This window comes from Dryobates pubescens, chromosome 11, assembly GCF_014839835.1.
Source record: "Dryobates pubescens isolate bDryPub1 chromosome 11, bDryPub1.pri, whole genome shotgun sequence".
Lineage (NCBI taxonomy): Eukaryota > Metazoa > Chordata > Aves > Piciformes > Picidae > Dryobates > Dryobates pubescens.
In genome coordinates, this window is record NC_071622.1 from 1,514,381 (window position 1) to 1,528,482 (window position 14,102).

Genomic DNA, 14,102 nt, shown 5'->3' on the forward strand with positions numbered 1-14,102 from the left:
ATGGCACCAAGGGCCTCAGCCAGGCTCTTCCTAAACACCTCCAGGGATGGGGACTCCACCACCTCCCTGGGCAGCACATCCCAAGGGCCAATCTCTCTGTCTGGGAAGAATTTCTTCCTAACATCCAGCCTGAACCTCCCCTGGCACAGCTTGAGACTATCCTGGTCTGTGCTTGCACTGATGGAAGGATCTTGCCCTGAGGGCTGTGCAGCCAGCCAGCCATGCAGCACAGGACCATCTGTGCTGCCCTCCATGCAAAGCATGCCACATGGGCTGGGAAAGGAGCAGACAAATGCCACTCTACACTGACTGCACCCTGGGCCACAAGGCTGAGAATCTTGAAAGTGGGATATGAAGTGAAAGAAATGGGGTTGGAGTGGCTGGAGAGCGGCCAGGCAGAGAGGGACCTGGGTAGTGATTGACAGCAGCTGAACAGGAGCCAGCAGTGTGCCCAGGTGGCCAGGAAGGCCAAGGGCATCCTGGCCTGCAGCAAGAGCAGTGTGGCCAGCAGGAGCAGGGAAGTCATTGTGCCCTGTGCTCAGCACTGCTGAGGCCACACCTGGAGTCCTGTGTCCAGTTCTGGGCTCCTCAGGTTAGGAAAGAGGTTGAGCTGCTGGAAGGTGTCCAGAGAAGGGCAAGAAAGCTGGGGAGGAGTCTGGGGCACAGCCCTGGGAGGAGAGGCTGAGGGAGCTGGGGTTGCTTAGCCTGCAGAAGAGGAGGCTCAGGGGAGACCTCCTTGCTGGAGGTGAGGAAGAAATTCTTCCCAGCAAGAGAGAGATTGGTCCTTGGGATGTGCTGCCCAGGGTGGGGGTGGAATCCACCATCCCTGGAGGTGTTTAAGAAGAGCCTGGCTGAGGCACTTGGTGCCATGGTCTGGTTGATTGGGCAGGGCTGGGTGATAGGTTGGCCTGGATGATCTTGGGGGTCTCTTCCAAGCTGGTTGATTCTATGACTAAAACCAAGCAAGGCTGGAGGTGAGGAATTGCTTTCCTGGGCAAGATGAGCAGCTAGAAGCTGAAGTCTTTTCTCTTGGGCCATACTTACACACTCGTGGTGCCTGCCAGGGCTTTGCAGCCTGCATTTGGCCAACCCAGATAACTGTGAGCATTTGAAGGGGTTTCACACAGCCACAACCACCTTGGCCAAGCTGGCTCGAGCTCTTTGGCTTGTTTAAGATGCAAAACCAGGTCCAAGGGAAAAAAGAGAAAGAACCACTAAATACTTCATGCAGATGTTTGTCCAGAAGTGGAGATAAATTTGATTATAGGAGGGAAAGAACAGCAACTCTCCTGCCATGGCTCCTCCAGGCATCCCATGGCACCTGATATTTTAGGGGTATTTTGAAGTCTTTGGTTGGAATGTCAAACTTGATGAATGTGAAAGCAAGCCCTGCCAGGAGCCCAAACCGAATTTCCTTTGCACTGCTGGCTGCAGAAACCCTGGGAGCCTGGAGGTTTGAGGGCTGACATTTCAGCTGCACAGTCCTGTGCAGCAGAGAGCCAGCAGTGATATCATAACAGAGAGTTTTCTGGGGACAGACCATCTCTGAATAGCAGCTGGGCCCTTTCCAACAGGCTGAAGTTGACATTGCAAGGAGACACCAACCTTGTCCTCTTCCTAACTGCTTCCAGACAAGGCTGCCACAGTGCCAAATGCTCTCTGCAAAGTGTTTCTGCTTGCTTTGCTCCTGATGAGGGCACCATCTGCTGACTGTAAGGCTCTACCTCCTCCTGCCAGGCTGCTCCAGAGCTACACTCTGCAAGTGCTGGGCTGGTAAGAGGAGCCCAGCCTCCCACCAGCACTGCTGGGGAAGGTGACAACAGCAACCAAGGCTGGAGGGACACTGCCAGGGGTTTTCCTTCTTTAAAAAGCAATTGATGTTTAAATAAAGCTGTCAGAAAAGGAAGGAAGGGAAGTATTGACACCCAGACACTGAGTTTTGCTGGGAAAGCTATGGATCCCAGTGTCAGAGGGCATTAGAGGCTGGAAGGGAGCTCCAGAGCTCACCCAGTCCAACCCCCTGCCCGAGCAGCATCACCCAGGGCAGGCTGCACAGGAATGCAGCCAGGTGGGGTTGGAAAGGCTCCAGAGGAGACTCCACAGCCCCCCTGGGCAGCCTGCTCCAGGGCTCTGGCACCCTCACACCAAAGAAGTTTCTCCTCATGGTGAGCTGAAACCTTCTCTGTTCCACTTTGTCTCCACTGTTCCTTGGCTTATTGCTGTGCACCACCCAAGAGAGCTTGGCCCCCTCCCCTGGCCCCCCAGCCCTCAGCTATTGATAGACATTGATCAGATCCCTCTCAGCCTTCTCCTCTCCAGACTAAACAGCCCCAGGGCTCTCAGTCTCTCTTCCCAGGGGAGCTGCTCAAGTCCCCTGAGCATCCTCCTGGCTCTCCCTTGGACTCTCTCCAGCAGATCCCTGTCCCTCTTGACCTGGGGAGCGCCAGAGGGGACACAGTAGATATTCTAGATCTGGTTGTTTGCAGTGGGCTGGCCTTCATTGCCAAAGCTTGGGCAGGTCTGAAGCAAGCAGTCTCAACTGTGATGCTTCCTGCATTTCACTCCCAGCCCAGCAGGAGAATGCCTGGAGAAAAGTTAAGTTATCAGAGAATCAAGAAGGGTGGCAGGGAGTGCCCCTGGGGTTGTGTGCAGGCTCTGCAACTGCACCAAAGCAGCAGGACAAGGGAAGTGAGCACAGCCAGGCCAAGGCACTGCTCTGCCAGGATGAACATGTGGCTGTGATCAGCAGGGGAGGGAGGAAGGAATCACTTCCTGCTCCTGCTGCTGCAGTCTGTAGGAAAATCAAGAGCACTCAATCTTCTTCAAGCACTGACCCATCAGAGAGGTTCTGAAGGCCTGGAAGCCGGAGCAAGCCTTGTGCTTTGCTTACTTCAGCCCCACAAGCAGCAGATCATGGAAGCATGCAACTGAACAGCCCTTGGGTGATTTCCACACTGCCAGTACAAGGGGATTCATCTTACCACTTCCTGTGCTTTTCCCTGATGCTTGTGCTACCACTCTAAGGAATGAGACACAGCCCTAAGGCTTTCAGGACTCAGAAGTCACTGCTTCCTTTACAGAGTCATAAAATCAGCCAGGCTGGAAAAGACCTCAGAGATCAGCAAGCCCAACCTATGACCTAATACCCAACACCTCCTGACAACTAAACCATGGCTCCAAGTGCCACATCCAATCCCCTCTTGAACACCTCCAGGGATGGGGACTCCACCACCTCCCTGGGCAGCACATCCCAATGGCCAACCTCTCTTTGCTGGGAAGAATTTCTCCTCACCTCCAGCCTAAACCTCCCCTGGCACAGCTTGAGACTGTGTCCTCTTGTTCTGGTGCTGGGTGCCTGGGAGAAGACACCAACCCCCACCTGGCTACAACCTCCCTTCAGGGAGTTGGAGAGAGCAATGAGGTCTCCCCTGAGCCTCCTCTTCTGCAGGCTAAGCAACCCCAGCTCCCTCAGCCTCTCCTCCCAGGGCTGTGCTCCAGACCTCTTTGCTGCAGACCACAAGAAGCAGCAAGCAAATCACACTTCTCAGCCACCCAGCCTGGTGTCTGTATTTGCAGACTGCTCAGTGGGTCTAAACTTTTAAGAGATTTTTCTGTTTCCAAGAGAGTCCTGGAACAGAGAGGAAAATCCATCAGGACACTAGAGAGTGCCTCCAAAAGGCCAGCAGCTCCAGCACAGCTGCTCCAGGTCAAGGGGGGGGATAAGAGATCCTGAAGCAGCAGCTTTACTTATCTCCATCAATCATCACCTCAAGTCATCCTCCACCACAAATACAGCTTAAGAATGTTTGGTTACATCATCAAGTTTGGTTTCCAGTCTGAAAGGAGCTCCAACCATGCAGAGCTGGCCAACATTTGAGACAAAACAAACCAAACATCAGAGCAGCCTCTAAAATCCCTGTCCCAGCCCCTTGCAGATCAGAGAGCCACAGAGCTGTCAGGCTTGGAAGGGACCTCAAGGCTCAGCCAGTCCCAAGCCCCCTGCCATGGCCAGGGACACCTCACACTGCAGCAGGTTGCTCACAGCCACCTCCAGCCTGGCTGCAAACACCTCCAGGCAGGAGGCTGCCACCACCTCCCTGGGCAGCCTGTGCCAGGCTCTCACCACCCTCCTGGGGAACAACTTCTTCCTCACAGCCAATCTCAATCTCCCCATTTCTAGTTTTGCTCCATCCTCCCCAAGTCCTGTCACTCCCTGACACCCTCAGAAGTCCCTCCCCAGCTCTCTTGGAGCCCCCTGCAGATCCTGGAAGGCCACAATGAGGTCTCCTGGGAGCCTTCTCTTCTCCACATTGAACAGCCCCAACTCCCTCAGGCTGTCTCCAGAGGCAGCCTGTGTTTGGCACCTTTTCAGATCTGGGCACTACCCAGGCCTGGTCCAACACAAATGTGGGCATCACAGAAGATTGAAAAAACAAAAGCAAGAAAGGCAGGCACCCAGGAATGGTAATGCTTTGGAAGTGTTCAGATTCCATGCTGTAAGTGATAACAAACAAAGCACAGCTCATGAGACCTTCCTGAGGGACAGGGAGACACTCAAACCTGTCCAGAGAAGGGCAGCAAAGCTGGGGAGGGGTCTGGAGCACAGCCCTGGGAGGAGAGGCTGAGGGAGCTGGGGTTGCTTAGCCTGCAGAAGAGGAGGCTCAGGGAAGACCTTCTTGCTCTCTACAACTCCCTGAAGGGAGGCTGTAACCAGGTGGGGGTTGGGCTCTTCTCCCAGGCACCCAGCACCAGAACAAGAGTTTAGGTTTGAGGTGAGGAGAAAGTTCTTCCCAGCAAGAGAGATTGGCCACTGGAATGTGCTGCCCAGGGAGGTGGTGGAGTCCCCATCCCTGGAAGTCTTCAAGAAAGGCTTGGCTGTGGCCCTTGGAGCCATGGTTTGGTTGTCAGGAGGTGCTGGGTGACAGGTTGGACTTGCTGCTCTCTGAGGTCTTTTCCAACCCAGCAGATTCTGTGATCCTATGCTGTCAGCATCCTCTGGGAGTGCCACACCAGCTGAGAGTGCAGCCCTGCTGGCCAGGCACCAGCTCCCACAGAAGGCAAGTGTGAAGGCAGGGATGCAGCCTCCCACAGCTCCTGCCTCCCTCCAGGGGCCATGGCTGCAGCTCCCACCCCTGCTGCACGTCACAGTTTGTGTGCTGCCTCCTTTGGGCCAGCGCTGCCTGTTGCCAGCTCCTGTCTCACACCTCCTGGGGAGCTGAGATTGAGCAAGGGGGTGATGTCTGCAAGGGCCTGCAGCAAGATGTGCCCTTTCCCCTCCAGACACCTCACCAATCATTCTTGAGCAATAATAAAAGGAAGTTTTCATGGATGTGAAAGCCAAGTAAGTCATAAAGCTTAGAGCCTGGTTCCTTGACACACAGATGGAGAACTCCTGGCACCCTTCTTCCAGTGCACACCAAACAGCACAGAAACTCACACCAACAGAACTCCTGCTAAGTTACTTAGGCTTCTAACAACTGAAAGCTTCAGTCTCCCCCACAGAAACCTCACTAAAGGCACAAGTGTCTGGGACCACAATGCAGAGTTACCATTAACTGCAGGCAAGCCTTTGTGGTGGGCAGCCAGCATTTGCTGCACATTCAGCTGCCATCCAGGCTTCCACTCCTCACTCAGATAGAGCCTGGGGCCATGCCCAGCACTGAAGGATGTACTGGAAAGCTTGCTGGCAGTTAAGCAGCCTGCACTAGGCTCTCCCTTCAGTATAGAATCAACCAGGTTGGAAAAGACCTCAGAGATCAGCAAGTCCAACTCACTACCTAATCCCTAACACCTCCTGACAACTGAACCATGGCTCCAAGTGCCACATCCAGGCCTTTCTTGAACACCTCCAGGGAGGTGCTGTGAGGACAGACTGGGGGAGTTGGGGTTGTGCAGTCTGGAGAAGGCTCCCAGGAGACCTCATTGTGGCCTGCCAGGATCTGCAGGGGGCTCCAGGAAAGCTGGGGAGGGACTTTTGAGGGTGTCAGGGAGGGAGAGGACTGGGGGGGATGGAGCAAAACTAGAAGTGGGGAGATTGAGATTGGATGTGAGGAAGAAGTTGTTCCCCAGGAGGGTGGTGAGAGCCTGGCACAGGCTGCCCAGGGAGGTGGTGGCAGCCTCCTGCCTGGAGGTGTTTGCAGCCAGGCTGGAGGTGGCTGTGAGCAACCTGCTGTGGTGTGAGGTGTCCCTGGCCATGGCAGGGGGGTTGGGACTGGCTGAGCCTTGAGCTCCTTTCCAACCCTGACAGTTCTGTGGTTCTATGAGAACACAAAACCTCCCCATTCCTGTCAGGGGCTGCATTCTGTTGTTAAGGACTGAGGAGGACAGCAAGCAGGACTCTCACAGTCATGGAGCTACCATCCAGTGACACCTCTATAAAAGGAAGAAAATGCAGATGGGAGGAGTGAAACCTGAAGTAATGATTTGTATATGCCACACTCTGAGCCTTCCAAAGGCTATTGCACAATCCCCTCTACACTACCTTGATACAGCCTGGGATCTGAATTGCAGTGCAAGCATTTACTCTGCTAGCTAAAAGGAACAAGAAACAAAGGGCAGAAAGATAAGAGTAATCCCTTGCAAATTTGCAATCACATTCCCTCTGCCTAACCCACTCCTGCCACAGACCACCTAGCTCAGGCACAGCCATTCCACTGGCAGGCTCCAGCACTACACTGGCCAGGCACAGCCAGCCAGCCAAGAATTCCTTTTTGCTTTATCTACTTCATTAAACATCAGAGCAGTCAAGAAATTCCCCCTGACACATTTCTGTACTGGGTGATGTTACAGAGACATCAACACAAGCTGACCTTCCAGCCATCAAGCTCAACATCCTACTCATGGCTGAGCGTGGAGAAGCTGAGAGACAGGATCTGCAGAGCACTCTGGTAAAGGACCTCCCTCTCACCTTCCCTTTTCAAGCCTCTCAAAATCAACCAGAGCTTCATGCATAGAATCAGAGAATCAGCCAGGCTGGAAAAGACCTCAGAGCTCATCAAGTCCAACCTGTCACCTAATCCCTAACACCTCCTGGCAACTCAACCATGGCTCCAAGAGCCACATCCAAGCCTTTCTTGAACACCTCCAGGGACAGTGACTCCACCTCCTTCCTGGGCAGCACATTCCAATGGCCAATTCTTCTTTCTGGGAAGAACTTTCTCCTCACCTCCAGCCTAAACCTCCCCTGGCACAGCTTGAGACTCTGGTGTTGGTTGCCTGGGAGAAGAGCCCAACCCCCAGCTGGCTACAACCTCCAAAGCCTGTGACTTCAGCACAGGTATGGAAGAGGCAGATGAGCTCTCAAAGTCTGTGACTTCTTTCCAAAAGGACTCTTAACACAGCTTTGCAGCCTCTTCAGGTCATAAATGGAGCAGACAAACTGCTGTGCACTGCACTGAGCAACAAATTGTCAAACCAAGAGAAATTAAAGGGATGAGATCTAGCTCTTTGTTGCCAGAAGGACAGCAAAAGAGTAACCACTCCACAGATGAGTTTTCCCCTGTGCAGGAGGAGAGTGCAGCACAGAAGCCAAGCTCTGAGCTTCAGAACAAAACACCATCTGTATTAAAAAGTCAAACACAAGTCACAGGGCAGCACACTTGCAATGCAAAGTGGAGTTCCTGGGCAGCTTACCTCAAGGGACCATAATTCAGCATTATGAAGGCCAGAATCACCATCACACACAGGGTCCTTCCCTTTGGAGATGACACTTTCAGCTTCTGGTTCTAGACAGGAAGGGAAAAAACAAAGACATGCAGTTAAAAAAGGGCACAGGGCATGCAAAGGTATGGCAGAGGCTAAACAGAACCACAGAGGTGTCAGGGTTGGAAGGGACCTCAAGGATCAGCCAGTTCCAACCCCCCTGCCGTGGCCAGGGACACCTCACACTACAGCAGAGCCACATCCAGCCTGGTCTTAAAACCCTTCAGGGGTGAGGCTTCCACCACCTCCCTGGGCAAGCTGTGCCAGTGTTTCAATACACCAAATTGTGTTTGCTTTTTAGATGTGAATTTGCCTAATCATGTATGGATGCATGCCAGGAGTGCTTCACAATAAAACCCTTTTCCTTTCTGCTCTATATCCAGCCTGCCTTCGCAGTGAAACCCTGAAGCAGCAGCCTGACATAAAGAGAATTAACTCAGCTAAATACTGCTGCCCTAAAACTGGTGAAAGTCCTGCTTGGAGTGGGAGGCTGAGCTAGAAATCCTCAATGTTCTCCCAGCCAACAACTCCTGAGTTCACAGAATCACAGAATTTCAGGGGCTGGGAGGGACCTCCAGAGCTCATCCAGTCCAACCCCTGCCAGAGCAGGGTCACCCAGAGCAGCTCACACAGGAACACATCCAGGCAGGTCTTGAGAACCTCCACAAAGGTAGACTCCACAACCCCCCTGGGCAACCTGTTCCAGGGCTCTGCCACCCTCACAGGGAAATAATTCCTCCTGTTTCCATGGAGCTTCCTCTGCCTCAGCTTCCACCACTGCCCCTTGTGCTGGCATTGGGTATCCCCCAGCAGAGCCTGGCTCCAGCCTCTGGGCACTCCCCCTGCACAGCTTTAGCAACAGCAATGAGGTCACCTCTCAAGTCTCCTCCTCTCCAAGCTCCAGAGCCCTCAGCTCCCTCAGGCTCTCCTCATAAGGGAGATGTTCCACTCCATCATCTTTCTGCCTCTGTGGTGGAGTCTTTCAAGCAGCTCCCTGAGGTCCTCCTTGAGCTGAGGGGCCCAGAAGCGGACACAAGTGCCTTCCACCTGGGCAACTGTCTTGCTATAAAGCCAGATCTCAATCATAGTCTCTCACCTCTAATACTACTTCATCCAGCTGCCTCTTCAGTGTGCTGTTTTCTTTCTTGAGTTTCTCATTCTCCTGCAAGGCAGCCTCCAGCCTGGCCTCCAGCCCCAGCATGTATTCCTTCTTCTTCTTCCGCGACTGGAAGGCCGACTCCCGGTTCTTGATCATGCGCTGCTGCCTCCTCAGGACGTTGACCTGCACACAGCACACAGGCCTGTTACCGAGCCCCAAGGCACAGGTGTGCCCATTGCAAGCCTCATTTCTGCTCCTTCACTCTGCCAAAGGCCTCTAGAGATAGCTCCTCACCACAAGCAACAAGGAATTACAGCATGCCTCCCAGAGAATGAAGTAACAGCTCCTGCATCATCCCCTCTTCTCTTGCCCTCACACAAAAACAGCTCCTGTATCATCCCCTCTTCTCTTGCCCTCACACAAAAACAGCTCCTGTATCATCCCCTCTTCTCTTGCCCTCACACAAAAACAGCTCCTGTATCATCCCCTCTTCTCTTGCACTCACACAAAACCAGCTCCTGTATCATCCCCTCTTCTCTTGCACTCAGATGAAAACAGCTCCTGTATCATCCCCTCTTCTCTTGCACTCACACAAAAACAGCTCCTGTATCATCCCCTCTTCTCTTGCACTCACACAAAAACAGCTCCTGTATCATCCCCTCTTCTCTTGCACTCACACAAAAACAGCTCCTGTATCATCCCCTCTTCTCTTGCACTCACACAAAAACAGCTCCTGCATCATCCCCTCTTCTCTTGCACTCACACAAAAACAGCTCCTGTATCATCCCCTCTTCTCTTGCACTCAGATGAAAACAGCTCCTGCATCATCCCCTCTTCTCTTGCACTCACACAAAAACAGCTCCTGCATCATCCCCTCTTCTCTTGCCCTCACACAAAAACAGCTCCTGCATCATCCCCTCTTCTCTTGCCCTCACACAAAAACAGCTCCTGTATCATCCCCTCTTCTCTTGCCCTCACATAAAAACAGCTCCTGTATCATCCCCTCTTCTCTTGCCCTCACACAAAAACAGCTCCTGCATCATGCCCTCTTCTCTTGCCCTCACACAAAAACAGCTCCTGTATCATCCCCTCTTCTCTTGCACTCTGAAAATAAACCAGGTCCTGCATTTTCCCCTCCTGCATTCTCAACCTTCCCTATGCAGGGAACACAAAACATACACCTGAGCACAGTTTGATTTGAGCACTCAAATCAGAGAGACAGAAAATACCTTCCCACAGGCCTGCAAGCTCCACCATCTCTTTTCTTACCTAAAAGTCCTCCTGTTTTTGCAGTCTGTTTGCCTGGAAGCCATTTGCACCTCGGTCACACACATCTCTCTACCTGTTCCAGCTATGCTGTATGTAGTTTTTGAGACCTTGAATCCTGTGGCTGACCCCAGATTGCACATTCCATGTGCATCAAGCCCTTACATGGCAGTTCAAATGCAGCCTCTGGGTGCACTAGCATATTAATTCAGCTCAGGAGTGTGGATTTGATGCATCAAGCCCTTACGTGGCAGTTTAAACTCAGTCTCTGCATGCATCTGCACCAGCATGTTAGTTCAGATCAGGAGCATGGCTTTGATGCACATTTCCTGCTTGCCCCACTTAATATGTTTTGGTTCACATCACAGAGCAATCTCTGATGTAGCACACAAACTGGATTCCTTCTGGGTGAAGCTAAACCAACAAACACACTCCAAGGGAGCACAGGATACACTCCAACCACTAGCAGGCATTCCTTCTGCAGGACCAGACCAGGAGAGTTCAAAGTAAGCCCTCCCCATTCCCCAGCAGTCCTGATGACTCCAGTTTTTCTTTCCCCAAGCAGGAACAGCCTCTCATCTTTTACTACTTACTCATTTTGTGGTCTGCACTGAGTGGGACGGCCGAGACTGGGAGCCTCTTGCTGCTGACAAGGACACAATGAGCGACCCTGCAGAGCTCTGCACAGCTGCCTGAAACCCCACATGGGAACACCACTGCTGATTTCCTTCCCCTCAAGAGATTAGCAACACCAACTCTGTTTTTATTAAAACCAGAAGACTTCCATCACATTATTGGGCTACAACAGGATGTGCCTTAATGATGTTTACACTGAAAGGGAACTGAATGCTGGATCTCACAGACCTTCCAACACATGCAGTGGGGTGACCTGTATCCATTACAGCTTGGAAGCTAAAGGAAGAGAACTATTCTAAAACTACTGACCCAGGGCAAAATCAAGCTGCAGAATGCTGGCATTAAGGAGCCCAGCATGCTCTGGTTGAGGTCTGCTTAAAGAACCTCAGCCACAGCTTTCCAACTCTCTCATAGCATCACTAAGGTTGGAAAAGACCTCCGAGCTCATCAAGTCCAACCTGTCACCCAACACCTCCTGACTAACTAAGCCATGGCTTCAAGTGCCTCATCCAATCCCCTCTTGAACACCTCCCTGCATCCCTCTGCACACAGATGTTATGTTGCTCCAGGACTTGGGATGTCTGCAAGAAAGTCTGGCTGCAGGCTGGCTGAGGACTCAGTCTTCTGCCTGAGACTGCAGTTAGGGGACAGAGACTAAGCAAACACCTTGCAGGGTATGAACAGCTTGGGCTCTCTCCATGTTGATCTCACTGCTCTCTGCAAAGATCAGTGACTGCATGTCTGGTCTGCTGCTACCAATGAAATCCAGGGGAGTGAAGCTCTCTGTACCGACTCCAGTTTCTCTCCTCAGCAGAGAGTGGAGAAGAACAAGGCTTTAGCATCTCTTCATGAATCTCCTCAGCACAGAGTGGAGAAGAACAAGGCTTTAGCATCTCTTCATGAATCTCCTCAGCACAGAGTGGAGAAGAACAAGGCTTTAGCATCTCCTCATGAATCTCCTCAGCACAGAGTGGAGAAGAACAAGGCTTTAGCATCTCCTCATGAATCTCCTCAGCAGAGAGGAGAAGAACAAGGCTTTAGCATCTCCTCATGAATCTCCTCAGCACAGAGTGGAGAAGAACAAGGCTTTAGCATCTCTTCATGAATCTCCTCAGCAGAGAGGAGAAGAACAAGGCTTTAGCATCTCTTCATGAATCTCCTCAGCAGAGAGGAGAAGAACAAGGCTTTAGCATCTCTTCATGAATCTCCTCAGCACAGAGTGGAGAAGAACAAGGCTTTAGCATCTCTTCATGAATCTCCTCAGCACAGAGTGGAGAAGAACAAGGCTTTAGCATCTCTTCATGAATCTCCTCAGCACAGAGTGGAGAAGAACAAGGCTTTAGCATCTCCTCATGAATCTCCTCAGCACAGAGTGGAGAAGAACAAGGCTTTAGCATCTCTTCATGAATCTCCTCAGCACAGAGTGGAGAAGAACAAGGCTTTAGCATCTCTTCATTAACACTAAGCTTTGTCCTGCTTTTTTTTTAAGTCCTACAATACTGAACTATAGAAAATTTCTGCAGACATACAAAAAAAAAGTCCTAAAAATCCCCAATTTCAAGCTGGCCAAGCACTGCAGTGTATAGAACACACCACTCTGGGGCCAGGATCCCTTCAGCTGTCCAGAGATGAAATAATAAGGAATGAGTTCATGCAGCAGCTTTGGCTGGAGCTGTGTGATATTCCAAACAAGTAGTTACATTCCTCCTTTCAAAGAGAGGCTTTGCAGCATGAGGTCAAAGCAGAGAAGACCAAACTGTTTACATCCATTGCTGTTTGCAGACCTGCTCAGGATTATTCACTACTGGATAGCTTTTGACTAAGTGTCTGGAAACTCTGGCACATCTACCAGCAGCTTCCACGGAGAAAACAGACTGAAAGCACCAGCCCAGCATTTATACACCAAGAGTACATCCTAAGGCACATCTACTGCTGCTTCAGGCACTACCAGCTACATGGCAAGGTGGTATTTGTCTAGACTGCCTTTCCTCAGTGTTCTCCAAAAGCTGCCAGGAGCAGCAGCTTGCCCCAGGCCGGTTCCAGGCACTCTGTGCAATGATTGCATCTCAGCCACATCAGTTTCACTTCCACTCATGCCTTAAGCCTGCTCAAATGAAACCAAACCATTCCTGTCCTTGAGTCAGTTTAATTATTAGACAAGCCCTCAAACAGCTGAAGGTCCTTGGTCAGCCCTCCAGTGCCCAGCTGGTCTTTCTTGAGGGCTAAGTCACAAGCCCACAGCTGACCCCAGCTTAACCCAGTGCAGGAAGCGGAGCGAGCCGCGTGTGCGAAGCGATGCACCGGCGCTGGAAGAGTGGCACCAAGTGTTCCACAGCTGCCTTGGCATCAAGATGAACATGCCACTTGCCTGAGCATTTTGACAATCAGAAGAGAAAGAGAGAGCAATTCACAATGCCAGACTGCTTCAGAAACTTTGCTGAGCAGAGGTGAGAGGCAGCAAACCCCTCTGCTGGTTCCTGCAGCCTCCCTCTTTGCAGGCTGCGTTGTGCTCCTCTGCCACTCAAGACAGCAACTGCCAGACCAGACAGTACCCCAGGATGCAAAGGGGAAATGGTGGCATTAAAATCAAACCTTAACTGGTGATGCAACTTCTGCTTCCCAGCTTTAAAAATGACAGCACTGCTAAGGCACACCAAAGATGTTGTAAGCATGGAGAAGTGAGAAGTTCACTGCAAAGCCTTGCTTCAGGCAGGGCTAACGAGGTGCAGATTGTCCTCTGTCTTCAGAGCCCTCACAAATCAACACTGCTCCCTCAAGTAAGTCTTCCAAAGAAAACTCTGAGCAAAATGTAACCTGCACTCCAAGACAAGCTGTGTGTCTAGCAGAAGGGCTTAGGAATGTCTCTCACACTCCACAGAGGGTTTGGTACACACACTGGGCAAGGGCACAGCTGGAAGTACAAAGCATTTCAGCTTCACCTTGGCTGGCTTCTGACCTCAGCTTGGGACAGCTGCTCTCCTTGAAGGTGCATCTTCCACATGGGGATACAAAAGCCATGCACCCTCCTCAGCAAAGCCCTGGGGTCTCAACAGAACACAGCCTGACTAAGGAGTTCATTTCATATGCAAATGATCTAATACACAGCACAGCAAAGAGGATTCTTTCCTCGAAACCCACACTTACACTGCAGCAATTTTGTGGCACCTAATTTCTTCCACATTTCCAATCTTTTTTAACCACAAGAACCTGGAGGCAGAATGAAGTCCTTCCTCACTGCAGAGTAGAACCATAGAGTTGTCAGGGTTGGAAAGGACCTCAAGGCTCAGCCAGTTCCAACCCCCCTGCCATGGCCAGGGACACCTCACACCACAGCAGGTTGCTCACAGCCACCTCCAGCCTGGCTGCAAACACCTCCAGGCAGGAGGCTGCCACCACCTCC

At 51.7% G+C, this 14,102-nt stretch overlaps 1 protein-coding gene across 1 annotated transcript in view; it reads right to left on the bottom strand.

The window, feature by feature from the left end:
* The window catches only part of ATF6 (activating transcription factor 6), a 91,977-nt gene that overhangs the window by 64,563 nt on the left and 13,312 nt on the right, over nt 1-14,102 (bottom strand). Inside the window, exons 8-9 of the mRNA XM_054165551.1 lie at nt 8,798-8,983; nt 7,633-7,724 (exon numbers count right to left, since the gene is read on the bottom strand). Coding sequence (XP_054021526.1) covers nt 7,633-7,724; nt 8,798-8,983 — 278 coding nt within the window. The remainder of the gene's footprint in view (nt 1-7,632; nt 7,725-8,797; nt 8,984-14,102) is intronic.